General features: G+C 48.4%; 1 protein-coding gene across 2 annotated transcripts in view; it reads left to right on the forward strand.

Moving 5' to 3' along the window:
- Positions 1-6,680: 6,680 nt before the first annotated feature.
- LOC122167932 (tetraspanin-15-like) overlaps positions 6,681-22,275 on the forward strand; it is a 31,815-nt gene continuing 16,220 nt past the window's right edge. Inside the window, exons 1-2 of one of the 2 annotated variants that reach the window (XM_042832864.1) lie at positions 6,681-7,228; positions 13,149-13,334. In XM_042832864.1, the coding sequence (XP_042688798.1) occupies positions 7,142-7,228; positions 13,149-13,334 (273 nt within the window). In that variant the 5' untranslated portion in view covers positions 6,681-7,141. The remainder of the gene's footprint in view (positions 7,229-13,148; positions 13,335-22,275) is intronic. The other variant, XM_042832873.1, reaches the window with a different exon arrangement.

Genomic DNA, 22,275 nt, shown 5'->3' on the forward strand with positions numbered 1-22,275 from the left:
CTGGGTTGAGCATTTCATGTGGCAGTCCATCAGCAGCCCAAAGTGCTGTGTTTCAACTGGAAACCCACCTTGATCTCTTAAGTCCAAAGAAGGAAAGAAGGCAAGCTTTAGGCATCTCAGCGATACGAACTCTTGAGAGCTGCTCTCTTCTAAGCTGTTCTCATGCTGATGGATGTGATATCTGGGGCTGGGGATGATAGCAGGCTTGTCACCCAATCTGCAGGGTGCAGCAGCCTCCAAGTTCAGGTATTCCTGCTTGAAGTGGATGCAGTTGTTAAATCTCTGATTCTGAGCAGCTTTTAATCTCTGCTTTGTCCAGGAAGGCCCTTCTGACAGGAAAGGGTCAGGCCCTTCTGAAGAACTCCAGGCATTGCTTGGTCACAGTGTCCACACCAGCATGCTAAGATCAAAGGTGAGATGAAATTTTTTTTCCTTTTCTCCTTAAAAAGAAATCTGCAGCCATGGTGTTGGCAATGCCTTGCAGGCTGCAGGTGAGTCCGCCGATGTGTTCCCTGTTGCAGGTGCCCAGGGCATGCTGGAAAGTGAGTTGAGGGAAAGGTGAGCTGTGGGATTTGGGGAGGATTTGCTTGGAGGTTCAGTGAAGTGACTGAATTTCTCGGAATGGAACCAGTGGGGCTGTTTGGAACAGCTGCTTGGAAGCACAGCAGAGGAGCAGCAACCAAAGCTGGGAAGGAAGACTGAACAGGTCCAAAACCAGGATGTGGTCCAAGCCCGTCCTCCCTAATGATGGTGTTTTTGTTGGGAGGTTGCAGCACCTTGAGAGCAGAAGGAAAAACCTCTGGTTTGTTTTTAGCTTCCTCAGGGCTTGGCCAGCAGCACACAAAGAAATCTCCATATGCCTCTGCTGCTTTTCCACTCAACATAACTCTTAGTTAGGTCGGGAGCACTGCGCATTTCCAAGTGTTGGCCTTTATTTATTAAATGATGGCTTTATTTCCAGCCGGCAACGTCTGCCAAAAGCGCTCTAAATGAAGAGCGGAGATTATCCATAACGCAAAGCGCTCCGCTCGCAGGGCTGTGTGCAAATGAAATGAAGTCAGCTCAATTGGATGATTGCTCGAAGCAATTTAAACCCAAATACATCTTGCTCGAGTTACCTCTCTTCTTTCCTCCTCTTGTTTTTCTTTTGGACACTGACTTGCACATTTCAGAGTCATTATAAGAGTAATAAAAAAGGATGGCTCGATGTTGGGGCAGGAGGGAAATGACCTGGAGCTGATGGAATTTGGGGGCAACATAGGGAGATTTCAGCATCCTGGCTCTATGCAAACATTCCCCAATCAGTTTGCAGCTCAATTCCCCCCCCCCCCCCCAAAAAAAAAAGGGAGCAGTTCCATGACTTGGAAGCCACCATTGTTTGGGTTGAGTTTGGGAAATGAAGCTGGATGGGGTCTGCTTGCTACTGGCCAACAACACCCTGCCTGGAGCGTGCTGAGCTTCCATAGAAAACTCATGGTAGCGAGAGCTTCCTGCAGTGCGAGTGCTTTTTGAGAATGCCAAAAAACACAGCTGGAAATAGCTGACTGGTACAACTGAAGCTTGGGATTCCCTCCTTAAAAGCCCTTCCTGAGGGTGTCTGAGAAATTGCCAAGCGTAAATGTTCTGGGTGTTGTCAGACAAGCTTCCTTATTTCCTGGCAGCTCATGCTTTGCTCCCAGAAGAAGAGATGCTTGCGTTCTCCATGCTGACAGCCTGGCCTTGGGATCCCAGTCCCTTGAGATGGGGATGATGCCAATGCGTGGGTTTGGATTTCCAGTCGTGTCTCTCCTGGGCTGGAAGTAAACCGAGGGCAGCGCCCAGGCAGAATCCTCCCAGTGCCGTGCAGGCTTTGCTGCTGTTCCCTCACCAGACGCTGCTGAAGGAAGGGCTTGATTAGATAACTGTATTGTGAGCAGCTCCAGCAGCCGTCAGGATGGATAAAGCTCCTGAAGACAAGAGCTGGAAAAGGCCCTCATGACTTCGCTGGGTGTTGAGCACAGGGAAAAGCCACTGGGATGGGTAAGGATTGGAGGAGCAACGAAAGGGGCTGCAGGGGTTGATTTGTAGGTAGATCCAGTTGCCAGCTGGTGTCTCCCACTCAGATGTGGTGGTGGGGGTTGTGCTGGTGTTTGGCATGGCCCTGAGCTGTGCTGTTTGGGGCTGGCGGCGTCACTCTGCCCTTGGCTCCTTGATTTCCTTTATTTATATGTGATTCTTTGTTGTGTTGTTTTTTTTTTCTTTCCTCAGTTGTTGTTTAACTGAGGTTCCTCCTGCAAACTCTGCTTTTCCTGCAGCAGAAATGAGTCATTTGTGCTGTGAGTTCAAGCTGAGACCGATGCTGGAAAACATACATTTATGGTAAACTGTCACAACAAAGGGAAGGGATCTGATTCCTGTTCCAGCACTACAACCAATGCCAAACCTCAGCATCATGTGCGGCATCACACTGTTTTTGCTGGCTGACTACTGACAGCAATTGGAGCTCACTGGGTGCTGCGCCTCTGATTGCACACCTCAAAGGAAAATGCTTTGTTGTTGGACACTGAGCAGTGTTTATCTATCTAGAAGCAATTTTTGTTCCTGGGGATCTGTTCTATCTATTCTCAGTGCGGCTTAGCATCTGCTCAGTGTATTTGTGCAGAGGCTTTGGGGAGTTGGTGTCTCTTGGTTGAAGTGAGCACTGGGGGGTTTTAAACCATTGGTGCTTTCACTGGCGGTGCTGCAGTGGAGGAGGCAGCTCTTGGCATGGGCACTATTGACCTATAGTGGGCTGCAATGGGGAGCATTGATGGGAAGGCCATGTGGGAGCTTGGCCTTGTGCTCACTGGTTTTGCCTCAATTTGCAAATGGTTCTGAAGCTCCACCAGCAAACTGCTCCATCCCCCTGGCCACCCCAATCCCATCTGCAGGACCTCTGTGTTCTGAATTTCAGATTTGGGGGGGGAAACTGAAGTGTTGTGGGGTTGGGAAGGCGATGCAGCTCTTGCAGTCCCACCTTTTCCATCGGGTGCAGAAGTTGCAGATGTTTCATGGGGGCAGATGGTTGTCAGTAGGCTAAATCGTGCTGTTGATGCTGCGTGCAAAATGGTTTTATAATGGCAAATTTGTGTGACTGGTGGCTTTTCCTCCAGGGATCTGGTGCAGGGTTGTAAATCTTTTTCCTCCATGGGATAACCAACAAACAGACCCTGACACTGCTAGGAGTCGGTGGCACCTGGCTTCGGGCTGCTTTGTAGATGAATGGAGATAAATTGCAAGCTTGGAGAGATGGTGTCACACCAAAATCTGCTCCTACTTGTGGCTAGGATAGTTTTCTACCATGACATGATGGCTTTTCTCCTTACAGGGTGGCTGATCAGAGTGCTTAACGCTGCAGTGCAGAGCTCAGACTGGAGTTTGGCTTTTTAGCTTTTAAGTCAACCCAGGGTGGGGACTTTTCTTCCTCCCCATTAATCACATTTGCTTCTGGTGGCTTCAGATGCTCCTCTGAGGTATGTTATAGAGTCTGATGTTTGCTACAAGTGCAGTGTGAAATTGGGAGGGGTTGGGAGCAAGAGGACTCTGCTCAGGTTCTTAACTTCTTGGAGGCCTGGGGGTGGGAGCAGAGTCGGGATCATCAAATCACAGCATCACAGGTTGTACAGCAGGGCTGGGGGATGCTTGCCTATCATCAGGGCTCTGACTTTGGATTGCATGGTTGGGAAAGAACAGAAGCTGCACTGGTGCTTGAGCCATGTATAAATTCTGCAAATTAAAGCTGTTATTGCATTTGAGGTTTGGGTTTTCTCCATTGCTGTAGGGCTGGAGTGTGTTGGCACAGGTTGGAGTTTGGGAAGAGCTTGCGTGTCTCCTGCATGCAGCTGAGCATGAGGCAGCAGCAATTTCTCTGGTTCCCAGGCTGTGTGTTGGTGGTTTAACGGTGTGCTGAGCACCTAAGCTGCCAAATAGTTCTGTGACAGCAGCAGTGATGCATTGCTGAATGAGACACAGGGTCTCTCCCACCCATTGCCTTCTGTTGTGATGGCACATTCAATCCCCACATGGAAACTTTCCCTCCCAAAATGCAAGCAAACCACAGGAGGGATGTTTGCTACGGTTGAAATTACAGCTGCCTGATTGCATTGGCTCTGTGCTGGGTGATCATAACAAGCTCAAGGACCTTCCAGGAAGATTTTTGATTTTTAAAAAAGAAAATATGCACCAATAAGGGAAAAAGCAACAACACGGAGGATATGTGCTCAGGATAATCCTCTAAAAACTAAATCCATTGGAGTCCTTAGGAACAAAGAGCTGCAGAATTCCTCCTCCACTCCCAACCCTGAGCTGCTGGGTCAATTCTGCAGTCCCATGGCTTTGTTATTTAGCGTACTTAGGCTGGTGTGTCACGGCCAGGCATGAAACACCAATGGAAGAGACCAAATCTGAGCACAAGAATGAGAATTAGGGACAGTAGGAAAGCCCAGCAGAGCCTCCATCAGTGTTTCTGGACCCTCAACACGTGGTGAGATTGAGAGACAGAAGGTTTTAAGTTCTTAGTTATTCCTAGCGCAGGGAACCTGTGTAATGAGTTTATGATTTGATTTATATGTGGGTTAATTAGCCAGGTGTTTTAATGAAGAGGGAGAACGTCAGCGACTTCGGGCTTTGGAGCAGAGTCTTTGGGGCTTTGAGCACAAAGATGGCTAAAAATAAGGAGAACAACAGAGAAAAGTGAACACAGTGAATGGGACTTTTAGGAGCTGCAGGGAAAAGGCAGAAACTCCTGGCACACGTGAACCTTGCAGACATGGTAAATGTGATGCTCTCCTGCCCTCTCTGCTTTCCTTGCAGGGCTTCAGGCTGCTGAGGCTGAGAGCATTGCTTGGTTCTCAAGGGGAGAACGCAGGTTTGTGAAGGACAGCTCTGTGCTGTGCAATTAGAAGTGATGCTCTACAGAACTGGCTGAGCCAGGAGGATGCTCAAGTGCAATTGAACCCTAGGAGCCAGAAATGCCTCTGCTGCACATCTCTGTGCCATTGGCATGGGCACAGCATGACGCTGAGCCTGGCATCCCCCAGCCCCAGTCTTTGCCCTCCTCCTGTAATCAGAGTTTTACAAATCAGAAAATTGCACATTAATGCTTAGGTTTTATTCCTGTTCATCACCACCCAGCGCTGCTTGCTTATTATCTTAACTCCTCAGAACGATTTCTCCTCCCATCCCCACTGCTCACTTTATTCTTGATGGCTGCTCACGATGGTATTGAGCCAGCTGCGCCGTGGTTTGCAGCAGCACAGATTAACATTTCCACTTTAATTGCTGCCTGCCTGGGAAAATGCAGGCCAAGCTGTCATTCAAGCGATGCAATTGCACCATGGAAAGTCTTTTCATTTGCTGGTGCATCTGTTAAATGATTTCATGTGCTACAGGAGGGGGACAGCAAAGCTGAGACGACTCGGCGTGGGGAAGGGCTGCATGTTAGGTGGGAGCTGATGGCTAAATGTAGCTTGGGCTTACAGAATGCAGTGATTTAATTTGGAAGCTGGCAGCTTGGTGTACGCACTGCCCAAGAAATAAGAATGGCTCCCACGTGCAGCTCGAGAGCTTCAGGCTTTAAAATGTTAAATAAAGCATTAGCCAAATGCCATTGTTCTAGAAACCTTGCATCAAAGTTTGCAGATGACACAACGTTGGGAGAAAGGGTTGGCCTGTGTGAGGGCAGGAAAGTGCTGCAGAGGGATCTGGATGGGCTGATGAGTGACTGAAGCCAATGGCCTCTTCTCCCAGGTAACAACAGTAAGAAAGGCCTCAGGCTGTGCTGGGGAGGTTGAGGTTGGGCATTAGGAAATGCTTCTCTAAGAGTGGCGATGCATTGGCACAGCTACACAGAGCCATGGGATGGGTTGGGGTTGGACTTGGGCAGCTTAGACATCTTTTCCAACCTTGATTCTGTGATTCTATGGCCCATCCCATCAGGGGAGACAACGCACCGCCAAAGCCAGCCCACTCTGTCCCTGTGTAACAACCAGTGAAAGCAGGATGGTGAGCCAAAAGGACTGTGGGGTATGCTGTTTTGCTGTGCTGAATTGCTCTTCATCTCCTAAGACCTGATGTGAGAAACTCTAGCACCATAGATGGGTAAATATGGGGCCGAGCATTTGGGTGCAGCCCGGAGTCACAGCACTTCTCCAAACCTCACGATAATTCTCCTTTTCTCTCTGCAAGAGAGAAGCACTGCACCTCTGCTGCCTTCCCATCAACTGATGGGGCTTTTTAAAACATTTCCCAGGGCAATGAACCATGCAGTGGACAGCAGTGCTTTTTTCTTTACTTCTCCAAACTGCAGCACACTGCAGAAATGAAGGTTTTTCCCTTTGCTGGTGATCCCAAGTGCTTCCCAGCATCAAGGAAGCAACATCACAGCAGTGGCTGCATTTCCCTTAATCCGTCCACCATTTCCTTAATCCATTTCCCAGCTCCTCCAGCCTCACTTTTGCTCTTTTTGTTAAACACGAATCTTCTCTCCCGTTTTCCATTTTCACAGCCGTGTTGTGGAGGCTGATATGGAGACCCCTCCCGTATGGTCTCACGCTGCTGCTTTCCCACTCCACACACCTCTTCTGTTTCCATGTTCCTACCCAGGCAGCTGCAGGCTCGAGGCAGAGCTGAGGCAGAGGCTCTGCCCCATCTGCAGCAGGCAAACACGGACTTTGTTCTCCAGCACCGAGCTCCAAACGATCGCCTGGCGGAAATCTGCTCCATTTCTGTTCCATTTGGAGCTGCCGCTCGCTCTCTGCTGCTACAAGACGCATCACTGCAGGATCAGCCCCAGCTCTGCCAGCACTCCTGGAATGCCAAGAGATCCTGCCTGCAACCCCACTAACAATTTTCCGGAGACCCCCGCAGAACGTCCACCGAATTAAACCTTCCCGCACGGAGCTCCGCCGTCGATCTCGGCAACAAAGGCGAGCAGCAGGCGCCAGCAAAGGGTTAACTCCGGCTGTTCGCGTTTCTGCCTTCCCTCTTTCGGGCTGGGTCCCTGCCAGGAGGAAGCAGTTCAAGTTGAAGGCTGGTGGTGCGTGCAGCAGCATCGGGCGCATGTCTGCGCTCCCCAGCAGCCGGAGCGGGGAGGGTCTGGCAGGCAGCGAGCGGCCGCCCCGGGATGGCACAGGGCTCCGAGTGCCGAAACTCCCTCCTCTATTACTACAGCGTCAAATTCGCTTTGTCCACCTATGCCACTCTCTTCTCGGTAGGTGCTCGGGTTGCTTTGCTGTTTTTCCTGCTGTTGTTCCCCACGGTGTCACCCCCATGGGTTCAATTTCCACGTTCCAGTGTCTAAATTTCCTCCTTCCAGGAATCAAATCTCGACTATAAAACCTGGCGCTGTGCTGTGTGTTTCGCAGAGTCCCTCTTACATCAGCAAAAAAGAAAAAAAGGGTCCCAGCTGGTCCATAGTAGGGAAAACTGCAGCTTTTGATGCGTTTAAGAGCGCCGTCCTCGGACCGCCCACCCCCAGAGCAGCTCCTGGAAATGCCCTGTGGCAGCGAGCAGTGTTTCAAAGCACTCAGCAAACACAGATTTAACACTTTGATCACTCAAGGGGTCACCGGGCAGCAGTGCTGTTCTATTCCCTTCACGTGCTTTGATGGGGATGGGGCTGGAGCAGCTGGCAGAACCCATTGGTGTGGATGTGGCAGCGGTGGTTATTTGGACCAGGCTGGTTATTATGAGAGGAAAAGTAACTCTTATCGTTAAGCAGTTTCAAATCATTGAGGCAGATGTGATGGGGTGAGGCTTCCCCTGCAGCTGGAAGGTGTAAGCATGTGTTGAGGCCTGGGGAATCAGCAGGAAATCCCCCCACCAGAGCTCTGTGCACCAAATTCCATGTGAGCTTGGCACCTTCCTAGGGTTAACCTTGCATAATCCAGTCCATAGTATTTACAGGTATTTCCTCCTGACAGCTAATTAATCATCTTTGCCCCATGCACTCGTGCTGCCTGGGTGTGTGTAGTGACATGCGTGCCTAATTGTTTCAGAGTAATTGAATACACAAATATCTCTGGTGTTCCTGGGCAGGTTGAAGAGTAAATAGGGTTGCAAACAAAGCTTGAAAATGCCTCCCTCGCCCCTTATTGATTTGTTTGTTCTATCGGTGAGCTCATGGGAGGGCAGCTCTCTCTCCTGGGGTTGGAGAACTGCCTGCATCGTCTCATGGTGCCAGAAGACTTGTGCTCACCTCTGAGTGTGAGTGAGAGATTCATCACCACCCCCTGTCACTGGGGTTTTGTTTCCTGCACGGATCTGAGGTTTGCTTTCCTGGAAATGCCTTAAAGCAGCCGTAAGGATGAGGAAGAAGTGCTGTTTTGTTTTAATTCCAAGCTGCCTGACCGTAGCTCTTGGCTGTGCTTTGCAAATGCAGATTAGCGAGGGGATGTGCAATGCCATGCACTGATGGATGGGTGCACAGTGAGACAGGGCAGTCTGTGGGGTACACAGCAGTGTGTGGCTGGTCCAGCCTGCGAGCAAGAAGAGTCTCAGTAATTCCTCATTAACTGAAAAGTAGCTGCAAAAAGATGATTTGAAATGGCTCTGACTCAGCCTGCCTTTAACCAGGGATGTGTGTGCTCCCTGTGGACCCCAGGGAAGTCCCTGTGCTGGCCATTGCTCTGTTGAATCCACACAGATCTCACGGCCTTTCCAGCCCCCTGACCCAGTTCTGGAGATGCACGCAGTGACTGTGTCCATCCAGCAGCTCTCCCATCTCATTAACCAGACGTGACGGGGGGCTGTTTTGCTGCAGCCAAATGCACTCGATAGTAATTACTGTGCAGACACGTCGTGTTGCTTTGAGTGAAGGCCTTGAAAACGTAGCACCTCCCATGGAGAAGCATTCAGAATAATTCACTGGGAAGGACCGAGGAGACTTGGAAGAGGAGGTGATGTGGTTTTCTATCCAGCCTGCAGGGAATTGGTTCAACGGAGAAAAGAACAACATTGGATCCTATCCAGCCCTTTTCTGTAATGAAAGTAAATACATATAGGTGGGAAAATCAGCAAAGGAGTGTAGGGTAAACCAGAGAGTGGCTTGAAACCATTGCATGGGGCCAATTGCCCAGAGGTTGGAGGGCTGTGTGTTGGGCTGGAGCTTCCTATGGAGCACTGCTGTGAGCCCATTACAGCCCATTGCATTACCTTCCATTTCCCCCTTGAGGGTTTCATCATCTCCCAGAGCTGCTGGAGACCTGGTCTGCACTCCAAGAAAATAAGCAAAAGAGGTCTGTTACCCTGCAGGTAGCTCTGTTTTTTCATTTTCTCTGGATTGCATCTGCCAGGCATTGGATATTTGTGCTTATGTGATGAGAGGCAGAAGGTGTGTGACAGCCAGCATGCCACAGGCCTCCTGGCTGCTTTTATACCATCAGATTTAACACCATTCATCGTCCTGGCTGCTTGTCAGAGGTGGAGTAGCTCTGTTTTCAATTTTATTTCAAACGGGAGCATTCTGTTTTTCCATGTCTGAATGCAGTCAGTGTTTCCTCCCGCCTCAGTAGGATGGGGAGAGCGGAAACAAAAGGTAAAACCTATGGGTTGAGATAAAAACAGTTTAGCAGGACAGAAAAGGAAGGAAATTAGTAAGCATCACGGTGCGTACTCACTGTATCCTTTTTCAAGCAGAGGAATTCTTACTTCTAATGGATGAGCTACTGCTCTGTACTGGTGGGAAGGAAGATAGATTCTCTTTGAGTTGCTGAAGCTCTTGGGAATGTTTGTCCACAGCCAACACACAGACCCAGAGGGAGGAAGGGAGATTTTCTTTGTGTTGTTGAGGAATGACAGCTGTGTCATCCACCTTTGGCTTCTCTCTGTGTTTCCAGGCCATTGGTGCCAGTGAGTTGGGTTGGTAGGCATCTGAATCTTGGGATGGCTGCTCGTTGACCAGGTCAAAATCACACATCTCCTCCAGAACAGCCAATTCCCTCTGGTACCAGGCACCTTTCTCCACAGGTATTCATTTGTTTGGGAAACACACCAGGTCTCCCCTTCGTGGCTGACAAGAGTCGCCTCCGTAGGCAGAATGTTTGAGCCCTTTTTCTGGTCTCTTTATCTGTTCAGTTCAGGTCAGCTGTCCTGGTTCTGTCCCCTCAGCCCCTGTCCCCTCTGTCACATCATGAGAACCTGAGTTCTTTGTTTAGCATAAGCACTGCTCAGCAGTAACTAAAACATCAGCACGTTATCAATGCTGTCCTCATCCTAAATCCAAAGCGCAGCACTGTGCAATCTGCTAAGAAGAAAATTAACCCTATTCCAGCCAAAACTGGGACGCATCACCTGTCTGCCTGGGTTTGAAACCACTGTTGTGACTTTCGGTGATCCTGAATGAGGAGAAATTACTGCCTGCCATTAACATTGACTCATTAATGCTGATCACCCTGGGGAGAGCCATGCCTGCTGCTTGGCCCCTGGCAGGCTGCAAGGTTGCTCTGCTTTGGCAGGGATTCTGCCCTCAGAATCCCCCTGCTCTTTTTTTCTTTTTTTTTTTTTTTTGCCATCAGATAGAGCACTGTCTTTCTCCACAGTGGCAGTTTGATCCCACAGTGATTATGCAGAAATGGGATAATCATCCTCTCGTTAGACAGTAAGTGAAGGTTTGCTTTTTCTCTTGGATGCATTGCAGAGCGCTCATTATGGGCAGCTGCTGGCTGCCTTGGAGTTTGCACTGCGTTAAGGTGATCACCGGGCAGTTGGTGAGTAACTACAGAGGGTTTACTGACAGACTTCATTATGTACCTTAGCACGTCACTGAGCGCGTGTGGTACAAAGCAGCTGTGATGCCAGGAATCAGAAAGATCTGTGCTGGCTGAATTCATATGGCAAAAACAACCCCTCCAAGATGAACCCAGTGATGGAAACCAGAGCAGCCAGGCTTTGCAGGGAGTGGTGCAATCTCTTCCTGCTGCTTTCAGTGCTCTTCTTCTGCTGATGAGCTCATCTGTGAAGTGCATGTTGCTGCACAGGTCCTAGCAAAGGCTTTGGCACTGCCAATTTGCTCCATAATCCACTGTTTCTCAGTAGAAACATTGCTTTCAGGGAATTTTTTTCTCCAGCTATTTTTCATCAAAATCCCTTTGCCACCCTTCAGTTCCCTCTTGTCCTTAGAGCATCAATCCCCTCTTGTCCTTAGGAAACTCATTATATTCCTGGCTTCACTGTTAATTCCTTGCAGTCTCCCATTGCTGAGAGAGGTTCTGGTATATCCATCCCTTTCCTCAGGGTGTGCGTTGTTCTGTGAGGTGCCTTCTCATGCCTGAAGGTGCTTTGAGGAGCAGCAACTCATCTCATTTCTAACTAGAAGTTCCAGCCTGCAGTGGCGACCCTTAGCAGAACAGGTTGCAGAATGCTGAGGGACTTCATAAGCCAAGAGCTGAGCAGAGAGAGGTGAGAAATTCAGGCAGAGCAGCTGAGCATTTGCTAATTTTGGTTCTTCCAGTTCACTTGTTAGTCTTGGGTAAGAGAAAATTTGGAGGTGTGTGCTCAGGGTTGTCTGGGACTACGGTGATGCTGGGAGGAAGGACTCCTGCATGCCACGTGCTTGGAATGTTTCAAGGAGCAGTTCAGCCCTGGGAAACCCAAACAGTTCAGCCCTGGGAAGGCTGTTGTTAAGCAATGCATCCTGAAAACCCTCCTTGTTTTCTTTCCCTTGGTAGCAGATGAAGCCCAGTCTGTGTAAGATGCGTCATCTGTCCCTTGAGTGCCCAGCCTTCAGCCCCACTCCTGGGTTTCTTTTATATGTTTTCCTGGCCTCTTCCCTAATTTGCATCACAGATAATGAATTAAAAAGGAGAAAGTGTTTCTGATTGGCATGCAGGAGGAGCAGTGGAGATTACAAGCAGAGTGTGCACATCTAACTCCTGGGATGTGCTGTAAGAGAGAAGCATTACATCAAGCCTAATCCCAGTGAGCCAAGCTGGTGCTTAAAATAAAGGATAAAGAAGGAAATGGATGAAAAGCCTGCTATCAGGAATAGGCCCACCTGTTTAGATATTTGCAGCTGAACAGTCTGCAAATATCACAGATCTGGACTTGACTTTCTGGGAGATTTCAGTTTCTCTGTAAGTGAGATGTAGCCTGGGAGTGGACAGGGATGGCTAAACATAAACTGAGTACAGTAACTCCACAAATAGAGTCCAGCCAGAGTAGAGAAGAAAATAAATCATTCCTCCGAAAGGATTGTGCAGGAAAATTAAGGATTGAGTCGGCAACACAAATTAACCAGAAGGGTTTGAGTGAATTCGTTAAGGAGAAATGGAGCCTCTTGGAAAGGTAAAGCAATGGAAAAAGGAGTGAGAAGAGGGGGTTTTCTCCTCGTTGAGCTGAGGCTTTCCTGCAGTATTTTCTCACTGAGATGCAGGATGGTGGAGCTGCAAAAAGCAGCAGGAAAATCACATGGGATGCTCCTTGCTTTCCACTCTGACCTTTCCAGGAGTCAGCTTCATGCTGGTTGTGCTGGGAATGGCTTCTGACAGCTCCGAGCGCTTGGAATCTCCGTGTTGGCTTTCATCTGTAGGAACCAAAGAGATGAAAATAGCCCTTTTCAGAGCCCTGTTTTATCCTGGCACCCTTGGGCTCTCTTTTCCAATTAGGGCTGTTTTATTGGAGAGAGGGGAGGAAGATGGTCGTAAATAATCCGTTGCTACATTTGATGATGTTTTTCATCCATGACACAAAGACCGAGTGGCTTGCCGTGGGTTTTGGTACAAGGTGGTGCTTGAGGGAGGTGCTGGAGTGAAATGAGTAATTTGGGGGACTGGTCTATAGGCTGGCAGTATTGCTGTATACAGCCCAGGGTCTGTAAACCCAGGGCAAGGGTCAGCTTGAGCAGCCAGGTGCATTGGGTGAGATGGGGAAAGGAAAAACCTTGCAAAATGCAGCTCCTTTGTGAGGGAGATGTAGGGCTGCCATGGAGGGAGATGGAACCCTGATGGAACCCCATTTTCTATCAGTCACCCTTTGGGTCTGAGCCATCAGCTCACCCATCGTGTTATGTTTTTATCTAGCAGTACACTGGACATTTTTCTTCCTCTGGGATCTCTTCCACCTCCACCTTTTCCTCAGAGTTTCTGATTTTTTCCCTTTGGCATCTGATGCACGGCTCACACTTTTCCTCATAGATCATCGGCCTCGTGATCCTGTGCATTGGGATTTATGCCGAAGTGGAGAGGCAGAAGCACAAAACCTTGGAAGGGATGTTCCTCGCTCCAGCCATCATCCTGCTCCTGCTGGGCTTCACCATGTTCAGCGTCTCCTTTGTCGGCATGGTGGGGAGCCTCAGGGACAACCGGACACTTCTGAAGATAGTAAGGCTGGCGCTGCTGCCGGGTTGGTCTGGTTGGTTTCAAGGAGGGAAATTAACGTATCCTAATGAGTCACTACCATGAATTACAGTAAGGGTGTGCCCCTCGATGCTTTTAGCTCGGCCGTGAAGCCAGTGGACAGTAATGGGGAAAGGTTATGTGTACAGATTGCAGAGCTGGCAGCCAGTTATCCACATCGTTGGGAAGCTGCTGCCTTCCTCCTGGGGCAGCAAGAATGCCAACAGAATCATAGAATGGCTTGGATTGGAAGGGGCTCCAAGGATCATCGAGTTCCAACCCCCTGCTACAGGCAGAGCCACCAACCTGCAGATCTGGTACAAGACCCCAGCAAGGAGCTTGAGGCTGCAGGAGTTTATAAGCTATGTTATAAGCAAATGCCTGCAAATGGGGACGTAGCTCATCCATCATGCTCAGCCCAGGCTGGCGTCCACTGACAAACTCAGTGACAGCTCAGTTGGTTTTTCAGCTGTGACCAATGCTCTCTCAGTGAGGAAGATGCTTTGGATGAATATTCTGTGCTGGTCTACAGAGCCTTCCTGCTGGTGTGTGTGTGCCTTGCATGCTAATGACCCCCATAACAGCCTCCCCTCCCACTGATTTGAGCTGATTCGCTTATTAAAATCAAACACTGGGAAGCTAGCACTCCCTTCCACTGCCTTGCAATATTGCTTTTAAAAATTGCTCAGCATTTGCATCTCAAATTAATACTGATCGGGAAGCCCGTGTTGTCTTTGCTCCCGTGTTACTGGCTGAAAATATCCTTGCTTTCCAATGCATCTTGTTTCATGCCACGTGTGGTCGGTGGTGGTTTGCACTGCATTGAGGAGGGGGGCTGGGATGGAAGCTGCTCTCTGTTGCAGTGTGATATCGTGTGCTCTGCTGGAGAGCTCTGGACGAGTCACCTCCTGACCTGTGTTTGAAGGAGTCTCTAAATTAGTGGCCAGCCCAGTCCTGCCCAGGTATTTAATTGTGGTATTTAAGTAGCACCGATAGCTTGCTTGCTAAAAATAATCACAGTTTTCAATTAATTCCCTATCAAATTAATTTTATCTTTCTTTGTGAATTCCACGTTATCCCTGGGCTGACTTATATCTCTAGAACATAACCCTCTTTTTGCTGTCCACCCAAACAACAGGAAAAGCTCTGTGTTTCTTTATGCCATAAACCCAGATGACATTTTTCTGCCAAAGCTGAAGTTCTGTTGCTTGTCGAGTAAATTACATCTTCTTTTTTCCTCCATCTCACTTTTCACTACATGGCATTGTGTGCATCCTATCGAGGATTATTCCAAAGAAGGATAATTACTTCAAATTTCTGATAATATCTTCCTTTCTCTGCTAATACTTCCTTAAGTTTCACTGCTAATACTCTTTTTCTTTGGCTGACTTTAGAAGTGGGAAATTGACACATCAGAGGGTAGGAACTGTCATCCTTGTAGCAACCGGGGCCAACAGAAACCCAAGCTCATTAACTGCATTTCACAGCTTGTCAGTCAAATCAATTCTGTAGTGGCACAGCGGAGACAAAAGTAATCCTGCCCATTTGGGTTGCTTTTGTCTCCCTTTAGATATAACCAGCTTCACGCCTGCTGTGCAGAATAAATAAAGTAAAGCATGCACAAGTTATCAAGCACAACAACCCTTGCAGCTCTTTTGGCTAGGATGTAAGAAGGGGGATGTTGACTTTGTGCGTTGAAATGCATTGTGAGTTTGGTTTTTTTAGGGTTACTCAAGGCTCCTTGGTCAATTGTTGTTGGCTGCAGAGTGGCACAAATGGCCCACAGTCACATCAACGATCCCTTTTCTAGCAGCAAATAGGGGAAATGATATTTCTGGCAATGAATCAAGCCTAGTTCCCTGCCTTTGAGCTGAAATGCTGTTTCCTCTACAGATCTATTCAGCTTGATGAGCATCAGCACAAAGAAGATAAGGTGACAGCAGGCTTTCCCAGTGGAGGTGCACTTTACCCAGCAGAAGCTCTTCATACCATTAGCTTACAACACTTCCCTAGTGAGACTGGAAGGACCATTGATGTTAGCATGGTTTTGTGGCACTGAATTAATGCCTTTTTGTGCTTTCACCAGCTCATATCAACAAAGCATGTTGGCAGCCCTGGAACTCTCCATTGTTTTTATGTTGGAATTGTGCATCAGTGTTTCTATCCATCATTCAGAAGTGAGTGCTCAGGCCGTGAATCTGTAGGAAGTTTACAGCTGCTGAATTTGGAAAGGCTCCTTTCAATTCTTCCTTGGTTGCATTCAGAGAGGACGTGGTCTCCCGTGCACCAACCCATTGAGGGTCGCTTTCCTTCTTTCCTTTTGCAGAAATGATTTCATACCTTTTTTTTTCTTCCCACATTTCTCCAGGCAGAGCCTTGAAAAGACATTATTCACATTATTCCTTAGTGAACTTTGCAATCAATTGACCTCGGGTGGGAATTTGATGATGCAGGGACCACAGAGAAGGGAGGTCGACCCTGAGCTCCAAAAGCAGGCTCAGGGCAGACCCTGGAGAATGTGCAATAAGACAGAATAAAATGGTGTGTATTGATGATTATGGAAACTCAGTGCATGATCCCCAAAGAGACACGTGGAGAAGTGCTGTAGCTGGCTGGAACACACATACCTGCCATTTCCTGGGACCACACACTCACAGTGATGAGCAAAAATATTGCTCTGAACTTAAAATCACTGATAAAAACGGAATTGCCTCTACGTCTAAAAATATGCCTTGCTCATTCAGAGAGCAGTAAGTTCTTCTCTATTTAGGAGAAAATATTTCTGTGCCCCACGAAAACCCGTCAGCTTGCACCTGAATAGAAACACTAACACACAATTCCAACACGAGCACCATGGAGGGGTCCAGGGTTGGCCAACGTGTTGGGAAGACTTGCACTTAAAAGTGGGTTGGAAGCTTCTGCTTCAGCAGCAAGTTTTCATTTGCTGTTCCAGGCTTGAATAATCGGAAGCTGTCTGATAAAGACAGCCTGCTTCTGTTCTCAGCAAGTTCAGAACGGTTCAGCAAATTGATTCTAAAATCAGCATTGCTCTCACTCAGCAAGATGGCTGTGGGAGCTGGGTGGGTTTGGTGTAAGGTCTGGAAATGCCATGGGACAGGCTGCTCCCTGCATCTCTTGCACTGGGATCAGCCCAGCTTCTGCAGATTTGCATTTGTTCTATGCAGTGCAAGAGAGAAACAAAAGCTGAAGTAGGAGCAGAAATCCAACTTGCCTCCCTTCTTTTGGGGAGCCTTTTGGGTCCCTCTTTTTCTGCCTTGTCACACAGGGCAGGATTTGACTTTGGGTCTGCAGTCTTTGGGTTTACAGGATCAGCTGCTGTGTTCACTCTTCTGGACTTCTCAAGTTATATGTATCCATATATGTGTGTGTATATACATAAACATGTGTAAATACAGATATATTTATTGATCTATGTGCTGTTTCCAAGGGTAAGCAGTGCCAAGATGTGAAAAGCAAACAGGCAACCGCTTGCAGCTTTGACTTTTATTTAATTTGCTTTTTTTTTTTCTTATTATTTTACCTCTGAGGCCAGGGCATGACTTCCAAAGCAGGGCTTGGAGTGTGTCTTTTCCCTTTACAGCTTCTGATGGCACGTGTAAATGTGTAAATAGGGAGATTAAATGCTAGCGAGTGTCTCCGTTTCAGGTTTGGGAGAGGGGAGCGAATTTGGAGAGGGAGCAAACTCTGTGGGTGGCAATCACAGAGCTATTGTGTGAGTGGAGAATTGTCCTCCCAGCAAGATAAATTCCCCCCTGAAGATAGTCAGATACTACAGTGATTTGAAGCTTTGTGGCCCTCACTGTTTCTGAACAAAAGCAATCAGAGGGGCCGTGTGTGAAGGAGCACTCTGAGATCTGAGTGGGGCTGAGCAGCTGGTTTTGTTCCCAAGCAGATGGAAAAAAAGGGCAAAAATGACACAGAAAACCTCTGTTGCAACGGAGCCCTGCAGAGCATCCCTCTGCCACATCGCCAGCACTAATTCATTACCAACAGCAGCCACTTCAACCAGCAGATGTGAAACCATCAGTGAGTGGCAACTTCCACTCGTTTTTTTCCACATCTGGAAGCACTGCGTAAAGCAATTTAAAGGAAGTGGTGCTTGTGGGTGCACTGCTGGCATTCCAACTCCTCATATATTTGATTCAGGCTAATTCCACTTGGTTCCATGGTTCTTAGTTGGGGCAAAGCATTTGTGTGGGGTACCCGGTTCAGCAATTAACTGTGGGATGCTCAGCTCCAGGCCAGCAAAAAGAAGCAGTCCCTTGAATATCTGCTGTAAAGAAACACTTCTGAGGGCTGCAAGCAGGCACTGCTATCCCTGTGCTATGCTGGGTTAGGTTTGGGGTTTAGGGATAGGGTCAGAGTTAGGGATTAGGGTTACATTTGGGATCAGGGTTAGGATTGAAGTTGGGGTTAGGGTTAGGATTAGAGTTTAGGCAGAGGTGTTAGGGATGGGGTTTAGGGTCTAGGGTTTAAGGTTAGGCTTTGAGCAAGGCAAAAGGTTTGTCCCTGCTGCCGTGGCCATGGCAAGAGGCCCCACTGCTTGCTTTGTCCCATTGGATGCTGTTTCAAGCAGGGCTGATGCAGATTTCAGAGAAATGGCTGCAAATTTGGATTGCAAAAGATGAAGGTTTGGGGGCTCCTCAAAACTAGTGTGAATTTCTAATTGCTACACATAATAACTGAGAGAGCCTTGCAGTCACTGGGCTGGCAGCTCTCTGTTGGCCTGGCAATGCACTGTGTGGGATATTAAACACCACAGCCAGTGGAAGATGGGATAAGTAAATGCTCCTTCTGGTTGCAGCATTACATGAGAAAAGCTGCCACGCAGCTGCATCCAGTGTTGCAACTGCTGGTGCAAGCAGGTCACCAGGACTTTGTCCTCCTTCTTTTTCTCCCTGTAGGTTGAAGGTTAACTGCAGCACGCCTCGTGCAAATCATCACTGCAATCTCCTATTGCTCTTTGCAGCCTGGGGTCTGTCTTTGCTTCCTAGGGTTCAAAGCTTGCTGCTCCTTGGGTGCAGTCCTTGCATCAATAGTGAAGAGCTTCCTTTGGATACCTCAATATCAACAGCTTTCAGTGGTGTTGGTCAAAACCCTCATGAAGGCAATTCCTGGTAATCAGCACACAAATAGAGCCCACTGGAGAAAGTAATGGAAGAAACTCCCTCCCACAGAGGTTTGTTTGAGGATCTACATGCATTTCCTTGCTAAGCCCACTGATTACACAGTGCTCTGATCAGAGGCTCTCTGAACAAAACCACCGCTGGCTTGATTTTTCTGCTTTGCTGCATAGGGGGTGGGGATAAATGAGGGAGCCTGAGGTTTGCATAGCAGCAGTGTTCAGGTTTTCTGGGGAGCTGAGCCCATCACCAGCTCTGGAGCAAACGCTTGGGGTGAAAGGAGCACAGCCTGGATGAGGTGAGGTGGGACAGGATTTGGGGCTGAGCTGCTCTGTGATTTGGGCTCATCCGCTGCACTCTCAGCAGTGGGGCAGATCTGCAAACGTTCCAACACAACAATCCCAGGAAAATATATAATCAGGAAAAGCTTTGCAAGGGCCTCCCAGCCTTCTTAATTAGTTCTCCTTTGAATCCTTTTTTTTTTTTTTTTTTTGAATTATCATTATTACAATCATTATCATTTCATTTGACTGAGACAAAGCAGGAACCCCAGGGCAGCAAGAGGAACTTTCTGCAGGCAGTAGTGGCTGATCTCCTTCTTTAAGGGTTAGTCACCACTTGACTGGGGCTCTTTAATCACTGCAGTGTGCTTTCAGTGGGGATTTGCTTGGCCCAGGTTTGACTCCAGAGGAAACGAGGGAGCTGGAGCCCTGCAGGAGTGAATGATTCCTTTGCCACACTGATTATTTCCACTTTCACATTCAATTTCTTGCTGTGTCTCCATTTGCTGTCATTCTAGGAGTGGTTGGGGATGGTTTTGCAAGCAACAAAAGGCATGCTTTATTCTTCCCAGAGCTCTTATGTCGAGCATCCCCAGCAAACTCCCAGCACGTTGTGTTCTTTTACATGGTGCTTGCTCTGACTTGTTTCTTGTGCAGGTTTCTTTCTTTTCTAATCTCATCCCTGTATCATCAACTGCAATAACAACAGCCCTCCTTGCACTGAATTAGTGGGGCTTCATAAAACCCTCCTTTTGTGTGGTTTTTTTTTTTGGGGGGGGGCATGAGAGTGTTGTAGCTCTGCCTGGTGCACTGCAACATCTGTCTTGGTCTCAGAATGGGAGTGGAGGGTTGTAGAATCATAGGATGGCATTGGGTTGAAACGGAGCACAGTGCTCATCTGGTTCCAACCCCCTGCTACGTGCAGGGTCGCCAACCACCAGACCAGGCTGCCCAGAGCCACATGCAGCCTGGCCTTGAATGCCTGCATGGCATTCCACAACCTCCTAGGGCAACCTGTTCTAGTTCCAGGTCACAGGACTTTTACAAAGATGGAGGTGATGGCAATCTGGTAGAGGCTGAAAGTCTGTAAAAACCCAAATGAGGGAAAGAAATGCTTTTCTGGTAGGCGTGGGGAGCAGAGAGGGGCATATTTGGAGAGCTGGCATCTACAGGACAGGGTGCAGGCAGGGCTGCGTATCTGTTGGGTGGACCATGCTGTGTGCTTGGGGCTCTTTGGTCGTCCCAGCCAATTATTTACAAGGCTGCCAGCCCACTGGGAGTTGAAAACAGGTTTCTTGGTCATTCAGATGGTGAAGCATGGAGGAAATGTGTATTTCAATTCGAAGCTTGGCAAATGCATGTGTGAAACCCAGTGAGGTGGATGGGCAGAGGGGCAGGAGAGGCAAATTGCATGTCCTGTAACTAAAACACCACTGTTTGCATGAAGCAGCATCCCAGGCCACAGTGACAGAGGGGGTTATTGCTGTTTTTCTATAGAAGAAGGTGCTCTGCAAAGTCTCAGAAGGAATAACCACTTCCCTCTCCAGATGTCCAAAACCAAAGGATTGCTTTGCTGCAGACTCCTGTGTGTGTGACCCCACCTCCCCCCTCCCAGGTTGTGATTCACAAAAAGAGAAGGTAAATTGCATGAGTTTCTTTTAATCTTGGCAACGAATCCAGGCTTTCCATCCCTTGCCAACCTGCTGTTGGTGTTAGCAGATCCCAACCCTTTTCCTGTGTAGGTTTCAGTGGGCTGACTGAGCTCCTTCCCTTGGGAAGCATCTCTAGACATGGACAAAAATGAGATATGGTGACATATTTGTGCGAATGCATAACAGGCCCATTCCAAGGGGAGGATTGAGAGTGCTCACAACAAGGATAAAACATTCCGTGAGGGTGTTTGTATTAAATTGAGACTGAGACTCTGGTATCTCAGGTTGGACGTTAGGAAAAGCTCTGAAAGAGAGAGCTGGAATGGGTATGGGGTCACCATCCCTGCAGGTGTTCAGGAGGCATTTAGATGGGCCGTGACATTACTGAGGGAAATACTAGAGATGGGTGGATGGTTGGACTGAGTGGTCTTGGAGGTCCTTTCCACCCCTAGTTGTCCTATGGTTCTATTCTGTATGGCTCCAGGAGCTCTTTCCCATCCTTGTGGCTGCATCTTTTCCCTTCCACATCCCTGGCAAACAGAGCATTCCTTTACCATCCCAAGTGCCATTCGTGTCACACTCAGGCTCAGCAAATTTGAGCCTCTTGTGGCCACGAGAGTGCTGAGAGCTCAGCAGCACGGAGCAATGCCCTGCCTCCATCCACGGCTGCAGGCACTTTGTATGGGCTGGATCCCTGCATGATTTATTCACCCTGAGGCATCCAACCTTCCAGAAATACCCACCCATCCCTGACCCATGGCAATCCTTTCTGCCCTGGTGTGGGTGTATTTAATTGGAGATGGCTGCGTGATGCCCGTGATCTGGAAATGAAATGCTCTCAGCTTTGCACTCTTCTATCAATTCATCCCACGTCTAGAAATGCTTGCTGTGCATCAACTGAGGATTTCAGGTGATCTTTAAGCTTCTGGGAGAGCAAACTTTGCCGCAAGACATCCCACCTGACACACGGAGATGGCAGAAAGACTTGGAGGCTGCCTGGGAAGGCGCAGCTGCAGGTGTATGCAAAGCGACGAGCTTCATTGAGGACAGCTGACTGCAGCAAGTGTTAATTTAATGACAACTGAGAATCTTTTCCTTTTGCCAGACAACTTGAGCAAGATAAATTGGTAGCTGAGGGTTTTTTTAAGGCTATTTTTTTCTTCGTGAAGCTTTTGCTTCACACTCTACAGCTCCTCAGCGCACTGCTTTTGCTTTGCGATTTTTTTTTTCCACTTACTTTATGATTATTAATATATTTTTTTTCAGCTTGCTGCAAACCTACAGCAACTCAAGGCAGGGTTAGATGCTGCTTAGGGTGGGTTTTTGCTCAGCCGCTGCTGGAGTCTTTTTAAGGAAAGTAAAATGCTGTTTTATTCACGCCTGGTCTGGCAGGTAGCAAAGGCTGCGATGCGTCTGTAAGTGGGTGATTGCAGACATTGACAACGTTTTTGCTCCGTCACACGTGTTCCTGTTACTGATGGTTGCTGCAGTCCTTGGGAAAGCAACAACAAAAGGCACTTTCTGCTTTGTCAGTGCAACCAGCCAAGGGTCTGCCTGCTCCATTCAGCCACTGCTTGGTTTTCATTCAGGCTGAACGTCTGCAAGGCTGCAGATGGGGCTTGTGGCTGCTTTCCTTGCCAACCTTCTTTCTGTACTTGATAAGGGAAATGGTCCTTCTGGAGGCAAAGTCACACACTGTGTGGTGTCCAGGGGCAGCTGGGCATCACCTGCATGACCCCCCAGGTTTGCACTTTGCCTCTTGGAAGGACTGGCAATCAGCCTCTGCCAGCTTTTCCCTTTCTGTATCTGTCTTTCTGGCACAGAACTTGCACTTTTCATTCAGTTTCAT

This window comes from Centrocercus urophasianus, unplaced genomic scaffold (assembly GCF_019232065.1).
Source record: "Centrocercus urophasianus isolate 14NV4802_14NV808 unplaced genomic scaffold, USGS_Curo_1.0 seq_1081, whole genome shotgun sequence".
Classification (NCBI taxonomy): Eukaryota; Metazoa; Chordata; class Aves; order Galliformes; family Phasianidae; genus Centrocercus; species Centrocercus urophasianus.